General features: G+C 42.1%; 2 protein-coding genes across 3 annotated transcripts; one reads left to right on the top strand and one right to left on the bottom strand.

Moving 5' to 3' along the window:
• Positions 1-2,603: 2,603 nt before the first annotated feature.
• LOC127762436 (FCS-Like Zinc finger 10-like) lies at positions 2,604-4,963 on the bottom strand. 2 transcript variants are annotated; one of them, XM_052286951.1, is made up of 4 exons: positions 4,820-4,963; positions 4,406-4,464; positions 3,322-3,990; positions 2,604-3,181 (listed from the first exon to the last, which is right to left on the bottom strand). In XM_052286951.1, the coding sequence occupies exons 3-4, from the start codon at positions 3,963-3,965 to the stop codon at positions 3,043-3,045; spliced, it is 783 nt and encodes a 260-aa protein (XP_052142911.1). In that variant the 5' UTR covers positions 3,966-3,990; positions 4,406-4,464; positions 4,820-4,963; the 3' UTR covers positions 2,604-3,042. The 2 variants fall into 2 exon arrangements, with proteins under 2 accessions (XP_052142911.1, XP_052142918.1); XM_052286958.1 differs by having other exon boundaries at positions 4,788-4,950.
• Positions 4,964-13,818: 8,855 nt separating this feature from the next.
• LOC127759902 (uncharacterized) lies at positions 13,819-15,409 on the top strand. Its single transcript, XM_052284119.1, has 2 exons — positions 13,819-14,430; positions 14,519-15,409. Exons 1-2 carry the CDS (start codon positions 13,977-13,979, stop codon positions 14,653-14,655), a joined length of 591 nt encoding a protein of 196 aa, XP_052140079.1. The 5' UTR covers positions 13,819-13,976; the 3' UTR covers positions 14,656-15,409.
• Positions 15,410-15,426: the final 17 nt, after the last annotated feature.

Raw genomic sequence — 15,426 nt, 5'->3', positions numbered from 1 at the left:
CCCCAAACAGATGGCCAAACAGAAAGAGTAAATTAATGCCTGAAAATTTATTTGAGATGTTTTGTTCATGCTACACCCACTAAATGGTCATCTTGATTGTATTTAGTAGAGTTATGGTACAATAACACTTACCACTCCACACTGGGTAAAACACCATTTAAAGTTCTCTATGGGTATAGCCCAAGCCACTTTGGCATCAATATGAATGACCGTGTTGTGCCTGCTCTGAATCACAGGCTGAAGCAAAGAGGATTGATGCAACAATTGCTGCAACATCACTTGAACCGGGCTCAACAACACATGAAACATCTTGCTGACATAAAAAGAGTTTCGGAGAATTCCAGCTAGGGGAGTGGGTCTATCTCAAATTGCAACCTTATGTGCAATCATATGTGGCCACCAAAGCAAGTCACAAGTTATCGTTTCGTTATTTTGGACCCTTTCCAGTTTCTGCCAGAGTGGAAGCAGTTGCTTATCGTTTGCAATTACCACCATCATGTCAGATCCATCATGTGTTCCATGTCTCACAGCTGAAGGGAGCAAAGGGTTTTTCTCACCCTGTTCAAACTGAATTACCTGCCACTCTAGACCACTTGCAGATACCCCACCAATTCGTTGATTATCACTTGACTAAGAAAAGTAAAACCACTACTATTCAATTGTTAACCCATTCGACAGGAATTGCGGCGGGTGATGCAACTTGGGAGGACATGGTTGATCTGCAGACAAGATTTCCGCATGCACCGTCTTGGGGGCAAGCTGGTTTCAAGAGTAGGTGCTTGTCAGGCCTTCACCAAGGCGGCCTGGAGGACTCAAGGGGGGACACGAGCACTCCAAGGAACCAGACAAACAAGAACAAGATGGTGGAACCCAAGAAGAAGAAGCTGAGACCATGGAGGACCAAGGAGGGAAGCTGGACTTCAAGCTAGAAGCTGCAAATCGTAATGGAGGAGGCGTGCCGGACAAGCTACAGGAACCTTTCGCTCCACTTGGGCCAAGACGGAGGAAGCCCAACTCTCGATACACCAGGGACCAATGGGCCAAGTGAGCCTAGTAGCCAGCTGGCAGGGTGGTTGGCGTGTGAGAGAGTGTGTGCTGTCAAATCTTGTTGTAATATACTCCCTCTTAATTTTAATGAATGACATCATTAACTTTTTAAGATACATTTAATCATTATCTTATTAAAAAAATATATAATTATATTTTATTGTGACTTAATTTATGATGAAATATTCTTTAATCATGGCATAAATATTTTTAATCCGAAGTGAGTACGTGAAACAAAGGACGATGAAGAAGGCAGCGATGAACTGGAACCGCGCGGTGGCGCAGGCGGCGGCGGCGGCTCAATCCTTCGGATTGAGAGATTGTATGCGTACTCGTAATTCCAGTTAATTGAGAGATTCCTCGTTAGGGTTCCTAACACAAACTTGGCGAGGAGCTTAGCCCGCTTGTTCCCGGCGCGAAGCCTCCTCTCCTCCCGCTCGTCGTAGCGCGCGAGCAAGCCCGAGACGTCGATGCAAGGGTGGCGGCGCTCGTGGTCCTCGATGTCCAGCTTGACCATGTCGCGCGTCGTCGCTGGGGACGCGGCCGTCGACGAACAGGAACGGGTTTGCCCTCGCGAAGGCGAAGGTATAGTCGAAGGGAAGCGAAGCGGCGTTGGAGTTGGGCCGGATTTTTTTCTTTTTCGGCCCATATAAAGATGGCCCGCGTGAGCAATTTACGAACGCTTTTTATACTATTATTATCCTCTCAATCAAAAAGAAAGAAAGAGAGATTCGGTTATGAACGAGCTTCAGATCAGTTTCTTAACGATATCAGTCTATCAGGCAATTTGGATTTAATTTGGACTTGACACACACACTCTTTCTCTCTCTCTCTCTCTCTCTCTCTCTCTCCTCTGTCTGAAATTCAAATTCGTTTTGGGAGGTTTTGGAATTTGAGATGAGAGGTTCACAAATTTTGCAATCATCATTAGGGAGGATCTTAAAGAAGCAAATGTTACAGGTTACAGAAGCAAATCTGGCACTATTGGCCATATGGACGAACAAAAGTGACTTTTCTAAAGAAACACAGTACATATGCTCCCTATCCCTATGCATCTCGAGATTGATGAATTCGTTATCACAGACGCCTCACTTACTACTAAAAGAATAATTAGTTATAAATACGAGTACTCGTGTTAACTATAGAACTTGAACCTAAATAAATAGGCTAGTTCTATTACAAGAAACCTACCAAGTTAAACTAAGCTCACTTCACAACAAAACTGACTTCAAAACCTGAAACGAAAACAACATCCACACTGTGAAGTTTTAAGGGACAGATACTCCTGAGCCGATGAAAACAGCGACCCAGCCTTTTAAGATTGGTAACCCCTGAACCAATTGACATGAATAACATCATTTGGCACTGATAAGTAGCGTGAAATGCTAACTTAGCAGCAACATGAAAACTACTGCTAACATTTCCTGATTGATATGCGCATCATCATGCAATATTTTTTTTTGACAGAAAATCATCATGCAAGATTGCAGATAAATGCTCTTACATCCTGCCAACAATCCAGGAGTGATTGCCACATAAGAATCGAGCATCATGGATTTTATGAGAATCAAACATCATCATCATGACAGATACATCATGATTATCATTTATTAGTAAACTTGAAGATTAGCACTTCCTTTCTGCCAGAAAGAGCAGAAGCACATATATTCAGATACATGATAGTGATCAATGGTGTCAACATGACAGCCGATTGAAGATGAGGTTCAAGCAAACACAAATTCAAACTCAGACGCACGCCCTTTCCGACCAAAATAATAATATGACCGGAAGCAAAGTCACCGTTCTGGCTCCTCCAAAAATTCGAGGATCCGGGTAAGTAAAATTAAGAAATCAATAGGTAAATTCATCAGTGCCGTGGCAGACAAAATCTTCAGGCAACAACTCAATGAACTATGATCACATCCATGGCTGCAACTTATTAACCTCGGACAGCACTTCAGATAAGACCATATCAAGTTGTTTACTGATGCTCGTTCACTGGATCAGTTGGAAAATACAACCATCGTTGGCGACTGGGCTGCTAGGAGGTGCAGAGAGATCGGGTTCGCCTTCTTCCATCTCATCTTCCATGAAATTCTCCCGGCACTCCATGCTGCAAAAGGCTTTGTCACCCCTATGATTGAAAGATAGAATACCAAACATAAAGAAAGGATCGAAACAAGGATAACCCTCGAAACAACTACAGGTTTCTTGAATACAACAACAAAAATATCCACAACGATGATGCATCTACTATAATACTGGATCACTTACTGATAGACGTAGATGTCTTTCCCTTCTTCGAGTTTCTCACCGCAAAAATAACAGAAGCTCATCATACCCTCTTCCAGACGAGGGGGCAAACTCTCCTCACTCTTACTCTCATCAGGCATCAGCTGCTCACCTTCAAATTCTAAAACATGATCTCCAAAGAAGTGGGTTGTCCTAGGGTTAGGACCACGACAAACAACACGGGTGTAATCCTCTGAATTGACAATGTCATCCAGAGACATGAAACTACCCTTCAGGTCATCACACATACTCTCATCCTTCTGATCAACCACCCCAGCTTCGACAGGAGCAGTGAAGCTGTTCTTGGAAGTTACATTATCAGTAATCCTCATCTCAGATCCAAGAAGAACCTTCCTGCTGCCCAAGGGAGTGGAGCTATCATCAGTAAGTGAATCCACCAGTCCAAGCCCAACCCTGTCACCAAGGAAAGACGACCTCGGCGATTTGGCACCGAGGCCTGGGAAGAATATGAGGTCTAGGGGCGATGTTGGGCTGCGGACTGCATCCAGCTCAATCAAACATTTGCTGCTCAGTTTGACAAGAAGGTCAGGGACCCTGAAGAAGCCCATCTTCTGCGCAATCGATTCAGAGGAGGTTTGTGGAACCGGGGAGGATTCAGCTGCCATTTGATCTTCTCTAGCTTTCTTCTCACTGCAGATTTTATTGTGTCAATAACTTAAATTCTATAATTCCACCTTTTCTTTAACACTACGACGACTTGGGAAGTGGGTTTATTCTAGTGTCAGTATCAAGAAACTCCATGGAGTCAAGAACAGAGCAATCAGATGGATTTGATATGGAACACAATTCCAGTATTCATCAAGAAACAAATAGATGCTATACTGTTGTTATATAATTCATCATGAACCAAAATAGAAGCGTTCTAAAGATTCAAGTGCAAGGCAACATATGATCTTTTTTTTATAGATTCCTTAGCTTGTACGCCTAGCTATATTGAGAAGTGATTATTAAAACATAATAAAAGCAACACCATACAGAGAATCTAAACAAAAACAAGAAAAAGATATTCCTTTACTGATTAATCAATTATCACCCCCATTCTCACCTCTTCACAATTGTTCTTGACTCACAATCAGCAGTTCCCTCATCAACAAGTCCAAAATTCTGAAAACCACCAACGCGGAAGGTCAGTTACAACGAACAAAAAGAAAACTCGAGGAATTTTCTGCCCTCAAGAACACAGAAACGAGCGGAGATTAAACCCTATAAATCGCAAAAAAAAAAAAATCGAAAACGAGATCGAAAAGAAAACCCAGATATAGAACCGATCAGAAAACCCAGACCAGAACAAAAAGAAAAAAAAAGAATCCAAGAACCAACACACAGATTAAAACCCCAATCAAGAACTCCCTCTTCCAATCTATCCCTCCCTCCTACGGAATGCAGGTCCAAAAAAAAATTCCCCAACGAAAAGAAAAATCAATCACCAGGACGCGTGAAGGATCGAGAAGCAGCCTACCCTTCTCGGCCTCGTCGGCCCGCAGCACCGCACCAGCAAGTGGAGGGGTGGAAGAGGAGACTTGAGGCCGGCAGCGCCCCGGAAAGATAAAGGGGAGGAAGAAATAGTGGAGGAGGAGAGAGAATTTAGAGAGAGAGAGGGAGAAGGTTTATGGGAGAGAGAACTCTTTTTCTCTCTCTAAAACGGTAGTTGTTGGACCCTACTAGTAGGTCCAGCAGTACACACTTTTCTCTCTTTCTCTCTCTAGGAGTGCACACTTTTCTCCTTCTCTCTACTTTCTCTCTCTAGGGGGGCCTGTCCCTAGTGATCATGCACTGATTTGATAGAGAATAATGGGGTAGTAGATTTTGCAGGTGCAGGACAAGTGGCAGCTATGCTGGTGCTGATTTGTTTTTTTTTTACTTTTGGTGGTTGATTAAAATATATTAAAATGATTTTTTTTGAGGGAGAAAGGTTGTTGTAGGGTTTGGAAGTTTGCCAAGATTATGATGTCATGTTTCTTTGATGTGGAGATCTCCTTTGTCAGCATGTGTGTTAGACTGTAGAGAGAGAGAATTTGGAAAAAAAGGGAAAGTGGATATTATTTGTGACTTTTTTTGTTGTTGTGATATACAGTAAATTTTTTAAATTGTTTTTATCTTTAGCTGGAGGAATTTTTTTTTATCATGCAGGCGGTGGAGGCACCAAAGAAGCATGCTGTCAAATCTGCTTTTTTGACCTGGTTTGAGGTTGGCATTTTTTTCTACTGGTGGAGAGTGTGCTCGCCAGTCCACTTGCCAGAGAAATTTTCGTCCACTGCCCCGGTTTGCAAGGGCATATCCGCATAATCTCTTTTCTTCTTTTTCTTTTGAGAAATGAAAAAAGAATTATTTTTGCAGAGGTAAAAAGAGAATTTGTTAGGAAGTCATTCAGAGTTTTCCTAACAAAACATGCAAGTTAGTAGAAGAAAGAAATTAGTGCCATCATTAGAAAACGCGTATATCTCCCCCACCCAAAAAAAATACGTGTAATTTAAATATATTTTTATAAGAAAAAAATATGCGCTAACATTAGAAAACTTGTATCAACCCGTTCTTAAAATAAGACAATTTTGGCTATGTACATGGACATTGTCCAGGTTGTCTAGGTGCAAAGTTAATAATTATAGTATTATTTTTCTAGACGGAGTTAGTATATCCCTTGAAAGAAAAGATTACTATATATTTAAACTTGAAGTTAGTTAAGAGTAATATATTCATATAAATTGAATATGCTCTTTTACTGCTTATCAAATTAATTCTTCTATAAATTGAAGATTACTATACATTCAGAAGTCTGGTACATTGAGGGCCCTAAATTTCTTTGCTTGAGAGACAGAATAATTAGCAGTATACTTGAAAGCTCTTCTTGTAAATATGCTTATTGGTCCTAGTTAAATACTACTCCAATGTTGAAAATTAGTAGCCTTATTAAGGTTTTCAGAATCACTTGTGTTTCACATGCTTTTGAATTACTGGTTTCCTGATGTCATAAACAAACCTGTTACTGAAGTCAAAAAATTTGACTGTAGAAGGTGAAAAAAAAAAAGCATCCTATGTTGAAAATCAGTGTACCAGCACTAGTAAATGATGGCGTATTCAATGATACATGGAACCATACACCACAAAAATCTATGATGATTTCCAGCTTCACCACAAAAAGGGTAAGGGTGTATTTAGTTCTACGCCAAAATTGAAAGTTTGACTAAAATTGGAAGTTCGAAGAAAAAAATTAGAAGTTTATGTGTATAGGAAAGTTTTGATATGATGGAAAAGTTAGAAGTTCGGCCTAATTTCAATTCACCTTCTAGGCCGAGATTTTCTCCAGCTTTTTATTAGCACGTTTTCTAAAATGTGAAGCGATGTGTTTTATGCAAAACTTTTCTATATAAAAGTTTCTTTGACAATTTAAACAAATCTAATTTTCAAGTTATAATAGTTGTATTAAATTAATTATATGATGATGATTTGTCTCGCTATGTGTCGGTGATAATCTTCAGTTAGAAGCTCAATCTTTAGTCACGGAGAGTGTAGTGAATTTACTAGCAGTTGCTAGTACATTTATGATTTATTGCTGGTATTTTGTGTGTTCATCGTGGCTTCATGCTTCCCTGTTAGGTGGCTGGGGGTACTCATGAGTCATGAGTCATGACCTCAATTTACTCGGGGCAGCTCGGCATTAACTTGCAGGTCACGAGGCTTGATTAATTGCAAGTTAAAACATTGTATGTAGGAGTAGTATCTGAAAAGATTCGCGATAATAAAGTAGTTGTATATTCTTTGTGTAATGTTACTGTGATACAGTATGTGCGCACAGGTAATTTTCTGTGTTGAAATGCTGCGGGTATTCGCTGCATGTATGTATAAAGAAATACACTTCTGTGACAAAATATCTACTAGAACAAAGTTTAGGCAAAGTAAATTGTTACAAAATTAGGAACGAAGGTGGTGTTTGAATCTCCTGAAGATGAAGATATGAAGATTAAGTGTTTCACGTAAAATAAAGTGGTAATAACGTGTGATTAATTAAGTTTTAATTATTACAAACTTGAAAAATGGATTAATCTGATATTGATATTTTAGAGCAACTCTCATATAAAAAGTTTTTGCACAAAATACACCGCTTAGCACTTTGAAAAACGTGCCACAAGAATTTAAAATTTTATTGAAGAAACGAACAAGGCCGAAGTTTAGGCATACAATGCGGATTATTTCACCCGATTATTCTTACTGATTAACTACTTTACTATAAAAATAAATTAAATATTTTAAGAAATAAAATTAACGTATAGCTCAGAATAAGTTATCTAAGTAATAGAGTAAAAGATTTTATTTAGAAAACGTGTTTTTAAGAAGCATGAAGCAACTGATAGCTCTAGAAAAAACAGAAAAAACCTCGCAGGCATGAAACGGATTGAGAATAACTCAGCAACAAACTAGAATTTGTTTCAAGATAAATACAACACATAGAGAGAAAAAAAGACGATAAGTACTAAGTACTAATTCCGTCACATAAAAAAATAACCTTTGGTTACGAATCCGAAAGTATTGTTGTAGAAGTTGGTTTTTCGTGAGAAGGAATGAGTACTTCAGAAACCGCTAGTACAAAATTAGTTGCACAGTTTAGACGTGCTACGTAAGCGACGAGATCACAATAGGTAGTGGTGCAAAATGTCACGATGTTTTCCTGCTATTAAAAGCCAGCTTTTCTCCTTTCTGGACGCAGCACAGCGGGGTGGAAAACCTAAAAAAGTTGTGGCGTGGAACAAGGACCGCCCAGCCCCCAAAAAACCGAAGGATTTGGCCACGGGAGGTTGTTTTTCCCCATCCGGGTTAGGGGAGGAAGACGTGAGCTCCAATCCACGAATCCGCCTCTGCTGCCGGCCTCCCTGCGTGGAATCAGCACTGCCTTTTGCTTACCTTCGAGTACTATTACTTGTAGTGGTTCTGTGGTAGTACTAGGGCCATACTGCCATCCATGGCTTAAGCAATAATTTGACAAGTAATAGCACGTCCAATAGCAGGCTATAAGCCTGCTATAAATATATTTTAAAGAGATAAAAGAAAGAAGAGAAAAGCAGCGGGCTACAGATCTATAGCCAGCTACAGCACGAACTTTAAGATGTAATGTATGTATGACATATGAGACCAAGTATTAATAGTATAGTAAGTAACTATTCTATCAATTGGCTATTACATTGGTTATAGATGATTTGAAACTAGTAGTGGGCTATACTATTAAACTTGCTCTGATAGCAATATAATAATGACGATTGATTATTTTAACAGAGAAAGCAATGTGATGATGGATAGGAGCAGTACTAATAACTTTTGATTGATAAAAACAAATTTTGATGAGGTCTTGTTTGCCTTGTGAGCGACCACTGTTTGTTACGATCCCAACCGAAGCATCTAGCTATCATCATCATCATTATCATCACCGTCATCATCGCTGGAGAAAAAGAAAGCAAAGGAGCAATGTAGAGACATCAATCCAAGTATCCAACTGGTTTATATCTGTTCGATCAATCAACTACTAATCAGCTTTGTATTTGTTCTCAAAAAGAAAATCAGCTTCCTTTTATTATTATTGATGGATGACTTGCAGTTTGTTCGCGGTGCGATGAACCAGGAACAATGTGTTAAACTATGCTGCCGGTGATTTTTTTTTTTTTTTGAAACTCGCTGCCGGTGATTTAAGACGATACAAAACGGTAGTAGTATTATTGGCGATGATGTGTGGATTTAAGAAAAAAATGGGGAGGGAGGAGACACAAGAGTGGTGGTCGTTGGAGGGGAGGCTGACCTGCTTGCTGTACAGTAGTACTCCTCATCCTGAGATGAGAGATTAAAAAGCGAAGGAGGCGGAGAAAGCGAGCGAGATCGTTGGGTGGACGCGACGCTGAGTCGTGACAGATTTTCCGCGATGGCGACTGGCCTCTGGTTTTAACTTGGTGCGGTGCTTGCAGCCGTGAGGCCGTGACGCGCCCGTCCATCCGAACCAACGGCGCGGCGCGCCTCCGCCTCCTCAGCGTGTCGCTCTCGCCCATGCGCCCGGTGGCTCGGTACGGTGTTTGGTTGGGCACCTAAAAAATGCTTTTTAAAGCAAGTTTAGCAGTGTAGCTATCTACTAGTTTCAAATCATTTATAATCAATTTAATAGCTCATCTATACATGTAATATAAATATATACTACATCATTAGTATTAATATATAGGCCCATGTCTCATACACCTAACGTTTTAGACTTTGTATTACAGCTGACTATATATTAATGTGGGTTTATAGCTGACTTTTGTAGTACTTGCCTGCGGCGAGGCGATCACAAACGGGACGATCAACCGACGCAGAGAATGGCGTCGAGTCGCGTCCGCAGACTGTAGACGCACGGCACCGCACACGCGGCGACCCGTGCCTGTCGGTGGCCGCTCTTTACGATCGATACGTTAAGGAGTCAGAGCCGCAGAGGACCGGACTGGTTGGTTGGTAATGATATACTCCACTCTACTCCCTCTATTTTTTTCTTAAAAGGACCGATGCACTTTAGGGCCCATTTAGTCCCTAAAAAGTTTTTTCCAAAAACATCACATCGAATCTTTGGACACATGTATGGAGTATTAAATATAAATAAAAAAAACTAATTGCACAGTTACGGGGGAAATAGCAAGACGAATCTTTTGAGCCTAATTAGTCCGTGATAGCCATAAGTGCTACAGTAACCAACATGTGCTAATGACGGCTTAATTAGGCTCAAAAGATTCATCTCGCGATTTCCCGACGAGTTCTGAAATTAGTTTTTTTATTCGTGCCCGAAAACCCTTTCGGACATCTGGTCAAACGTCCGATGTTACACCAAAAAATTTTCTTTTCCCCAACTAAACACGCCCTTACACAGTACTCCCTCTGTCCCATACTCCCATCAACCTGTTTAGATTGATTGTACTAATATCATACTGTGTTAAACTCAATCTCAGATTTACTTTTTTTTATGAAAATAGTACGTCTTTTATCGTATACTAGTACAAACTTACTCTCCCTGTCTTAAAAATATTTAATATAAATGAGGATGAAACATAACCTAAGACAACAAATCTGGATAGTCATCTGTTCAAATTTAAGGGCTATCTAAATTCATTGTTTTATGTTGTCCTATTTTTACTTGGGTTGAGATTTTTTTTAAAAGAGAGTAAGTCTGTACATGATATAGATGTATTTCCTCCGTCAGGCTGCGACCCCTATTTCTCGTTTTCCACACGTACGTTTTTCAAACTGCAAAACGGTGTGTTTTTTTTAAAAAGTTTCTGTAACGAAAGTTGTTTAAAAAAATCATATTGATCTATTTTTGATAAAAAATAGCAAATACTTAATTAATCAAACGCTAATCGCTGCTTCATTTTTTGTGCGAGGGAGTGAGGGTTCCCGAACGCAGCCAATGTGGAGTATCTCATTTTCATCTAGGTTAGTTTTTTTTGTTTAACAAAGAGAGAGTATTACGGTCTTTACGGAGTAACTATTCCTACCCCCTGGAAGTAGCAGCAAAGCAAGCAGGTAGCGTGTCTGCGTCTGTACTCGCTGCTCAGCCTGTGCGACCTGTACCATAGTACGACGACGCTGGTATGGTCACTGGGGATCACGGTGCATCAGGTAGGACGCCGACGAGACGAGACGGTGCATCAGAGAAGCACAAGCCCTCCCTCCGGCTTGCCTGGCGATCACACTTTTCTACTTTCTCTGTTTCATAATGTAGAACTTTTTAGTATTTTTTATATTTATTTTGATATTAATAAATCTAGATATATATGTGTTTAGATTTATTAATATATATATAATGCTAGAAAATCTTACATTGTGAAACGGAGGGATTACTAAATACTCACCTGCCGGTGTCGCAAGCCACTCCGTGTTGTGTTTTTATTTGTGTCGCGCCGTGGTGACAAGGGAAAAAACTGATGGGATTCGTGGTCCACCGACGGTGTCGTCTCGTCTCGTCTCGAGACGGGAACATACGGTACTGGAGAAGATACACGCCAACCATTCAACCAACCACGTCCACCACCAGGCAGGTACAGGTAGAGCGTAGTACGCTCGCTGTCCCAAGTCCCAAGTCCCAACCAACCTTCACATGACATCCGTGAATTTTTGCACCACGAACCACCACACCACAAGCCCGCCCGCCCGCCGTGGAAACTCGAAGCTGCTCGGTCGGTGCTACTCCGGCTGGACCCAACCTTGACTGGTTCATCTTTGCAGGAGAAATATGTCCACGGAGATGGCAAAAAAGGGCATCAGAAAACGGTTTTTTTTTTTTTGAGAGAGAGAGGAAGGGTAAAGAAAGTGGCTTTGAGAGGTGAGTGAGGTGCACCGTGCCATCATTCGGTGAGGCGCACTGCGCTGCGGCGAAATCCAAACCAAAGCTTTTCTCCGCGCACGCAACGTAAGGCATCCATTTCATAAGTCGCTCCACCCAGAAAGGAATTTGCAAGATGACTGAGGGGATGTTTAGATTCATTGTGTAAAATTTTAGCGTGTCACATCGGATATTATATAGGTTATTGCATGAGGTGTTCAGGCACTAATAAAAAAACTAATTACAGAATCCGTCTGTTAATTATATAGGTTGTCACATCGGATATTATATAGGTTGTCGCATGAGCTCGTCTATTTAAGTCGAGCCCAGACCCCAGTACGAGGCACCGACGAGAAATACTGTATAGCCCTTTCGCTTAATGAAAGTTCGATCACTGTTCGATTCGAGTCTCTTTTGGACAATTTGTGGGGAACATGCCGCACGAAGAAATCTTGAGGATTCAGGGTGTGTTTAGTTCACGCTAAAATTGAAAGTTTAACTGAAATTGAAATGATGTGACGGAAAAGTTAAAAGTTTATGTGTGTAGGAAAGTTTTGGCTGTGTTTAGTTCCTCCCAAATTTCCAACTTTCCATCACATCACATCACATCGAAAACTTTCTACACACATAAACTACCAATTTTTTCTCCAAACTAACAACTTTCTCCAAACTTCTCAACTTTTCCACCATCTAAACACAGCCTTTGATGCGATGGAAAAATTTAAAGTTTGAAGAAAAAGTTGGTAACTAAACCAGACCTCACATAAATAGTCCAAACTTCAAACCATACGCTGCAGATATATTATCACAGTGCCGGCCGGCCAGTGAAATTTGGCAGGTTGAGAATCGATTCTCACCTGGCTCGGGTTGCAAGGGAAACGTAACATTTGAGGCAGTGATGTATCAGTGTAGTACTCGACACAAACCCTTTTTTTAACCGCCACTAAAACACAAGCAAAAAGATGAGCCCGGAATGGACCAGGGAAAAAGACAGGTTATGCGCAGGACCTTTTCCTCCGGCTATGAATGCGACCTCAAATCGTACACACATAGTACAGGCAGATACAACGGGTAGGCCAAAAAAGTTTTTCCACAAGACGTCCTGTTAGAAAAAAGAGGAAGATCCAATGAACGACGCCGCTGTAGTCTGTACTCTGTACATGATGAACAGTGGCCCAATTCTCGGCCAATGCAGTGCTTGCTGGAAAAAAACTCGAAAGATGGATTTCAATCAAGTCCAACCAGGTGTATAGGCCGGAGAAATCAAAATAAGAATAAATATAAGATGGGCTAAGATTAATATCCATATCTAAACGAGCCCTTTGGAAAGGAATAAGTTCATCTGAGATCCCTTAATTTTACACCGAATCCGATTTTCGTCCTTAAACCCTAAAACCAGATACAACTGGTCCCAGAGCTGTTAAAACCGGTGCAAAGGAGGCCCCTAAGTGGTTTTGAAGGCGGTTTTGGTTGACGTGACGCCTACATGGCTGGTTTGACTAGGTCTCCGTCTCACGTGACATTGACGTGGTGATGACGTGGCAATTATATCTTGGAAAAATAATAAAAATCATGGGCCCACATGTCAGCCACACAAAAAATTTAAAAACGGTGGGTCCCACATGTTAGCAAAAAAAATTAAAAATGGTGGGTCCACGTGTCAGCCAAAAAAATATGGTGGGGCCCACATGGGCCCCACATGGCTACGCCTCAAGCTTCTCCTCACCTTCCGCGCCGACCTATCTGTCTGCCCCGTCGACGAGTGGCAGCTAGAGATGGCAATGGGGACCCATGACCCGATGCCCGACGGGTTTTTATTCTATTAGGAGTTATTCACGTTCTAACTCTTATACCCATGGGTCTATTGATGGGTGAAAACTCTTACCCATTGGGTACGTGGGTATAGGTATGTTCTTTACCCACCCGTGGTAAAAAAAACCTGTAGATTGAGCATAAAACTATAAGTAACATAAGTCAAAACGACTACTAAATCATAACATAAAACTCCTTTCACATCTTAAGCATTGTTCTAGTCTAGTTATATGAAATTATTATTTGATTTCTTGATCATATAATGTAGTTGTAGAATTTTTTTACTCGCCTTTGAACGCTAATGTTAATAGCATGGTTACAAGAGAAAATATTGAGGGTTTACAGTTCTAATATAGCTAATTGTGGTACAAAACTGTCAATTATATGGGTATGGGTACACGTTACCCGCGCGGGTGCGGGTATGGGGATGATTTTGTACCCGTGATAGGTATGGGTATTTAAGTGAGAATATTTAACCATCATGGGTGTGGGTATGGGGCGGGGAAACCTGATGGGTATGCACTTGTTGCCATCTGGCAGCTCAAGTCCGCGCACCTCGCCTTCCCTCCGCGACCCGCCCCTCTCCCTCCCCGTCCTTCCCAACTCCGACCTCTCCGCGTCCCTCCCCGACCTGCATAAGCTTCGCCGCAACGAGCCCGTCACTTCGGGCATCCTCCACGTCCGCGACCTCTCATTCCTCCGCCCCCGCAGCCACAACGGGGATGATGATGAGGAGACCGAGGAGATGAACCGTGAGCAGGAGGAGGAGAAGTACTTGCAGTGGAGGAGCTCCCTGGTCGAGAAGCTGGCCGGGATCGAGCTCAACCTCGAGAGGGTTAAGTTTCGGATGAGCGTCGAAATCCCGCCCTCCGATGACTTCAGGGCAATGAAGAAGTCTTGGGAGAATTTCTACGCCTCCGAGCTCCTCAGTAGCAGTATGGAATTCATTTTTTAAAATGAAAATGCTGCTCTTAGTTGTGATTCTTGCTAGGTGGAGTTTGGATTGATGCTTGCTTTGTTCAGGGAATCCTGTGAGGAAGATAGCGAAAAGGCCAGACACAATTCTTGTCCGTGGTGTGCCATCCAGGTGGTTTGCGGAGACGAGGATATCATCGAAAGCCTCCACACTGGTCACACACACTATCATCGAAAGCTGCTAGGCCAAACAAGGCCAAACAACGAGCGCCCGCTGCCCGCAGCCGTCGAGCCCCCATCCACCGCATGCCTCTCCCGCGCCGACCTCCGCTAGCCTCTCCCGCTCGAACGGCCGCTCGTAGCTGGCCGCCTCTCCCACCGGAACGGGTGCTCGTCATCAATAGGGAGAGGTGTGTTGGTGTTGGTGGTATGTGCGGCGGTGGAGGCGGAGGCAGGCACGACGAGCGATGAGGAGAGGGGCGCGGCCGCTGGCGTTAAGCCCATGGGGGCAGGAGTGGAGGAGGCCGCGCCTCTCCACGCTGTCCTTATCTCCACCGGCGAGAAGAGGGAGTAGAGGGGAGAGAGCCGGAGAGAGGAGGAAGAAGAGGATTTGATTTAGTCATTTAAGAATGACATACGGTGCTCACGTGGGCCCCACCATATTTATTTTTTATTGTGTAGCTGACATGACATGTGGGACCCACTATTTTTAAATTATTTTTTGTGTTGCTGGCATATAGGTCCATAATTTTTATTATTTTCCTAGACATAATTGCCACATCAATGCCACGTGGGACGGAGACCTAGTCAAACCAGCTACGTCGACGCCACGTCAGCCAAAACCACCGACGGACCTCCTTTGCACCGGTTTTAATAATTTAGGGACTGATTGTATCTGGTTTTAGGGTTCAAGGGCGTAAATCGGATTCGGTGTAAAATTAAGAGACCTCAGATGAACGTATTCTCTTTGGAAACAGAAACTAGCAACTGGACTGGCAAAGGCTCCATATTTCTCG

The sequence above is a fragment of the Oryza glaberrima genome, chromosome 1 (assembly GCF_000147395.1).
Source record: "Oryza glaberrima chromosome 1, OglaRS2, whole genome shotgun sequence".
Lineage (NCBI taxonomy): Eukaryota > Viridiplantae > Streptophyta > Magnoliopsida > Poales > Poaceae > Oryza > Oryza glaberrima.
The sequence above is the reverse complement of the archived record's forward strand: the minus strand, read 5'-3'. Positions and strand labels throughout refer to the sequence as shown.

Excerpts from the sequence above, each read along its gene's own strand:
- LOC127762436 (XM_052286951.1), bottom strand. The coding sequence starts at position 3,965 with ATGGCAGCTGAATCCTCCCCGGTTCCACAAACCTCCTCTGAATCGATT. Across the intron at positions 3,182-3,321 it reads AAAGACATCTACGTCTATCA|GGGTGACAAAGCCTTTTGCA; the intron begins GTAAGTGATCCA and ends TTTCAATCATAG.
- LOC127759902 (XM_052284119.1), top strand. The coding sequence starts at position 13,977 with ATGGGTGTGGGTATGGGGCGGGGAAACCTGATGGGTATGCACTTGTTG. Across the intron at positions 14,431-14,518 it reads CTCCGAGCTCCTCAGTAGCA|GGAATCCTGTGAGGAAGATA; the intron begins GTATGGAATTCA and ends TGCTTTGTTCAG.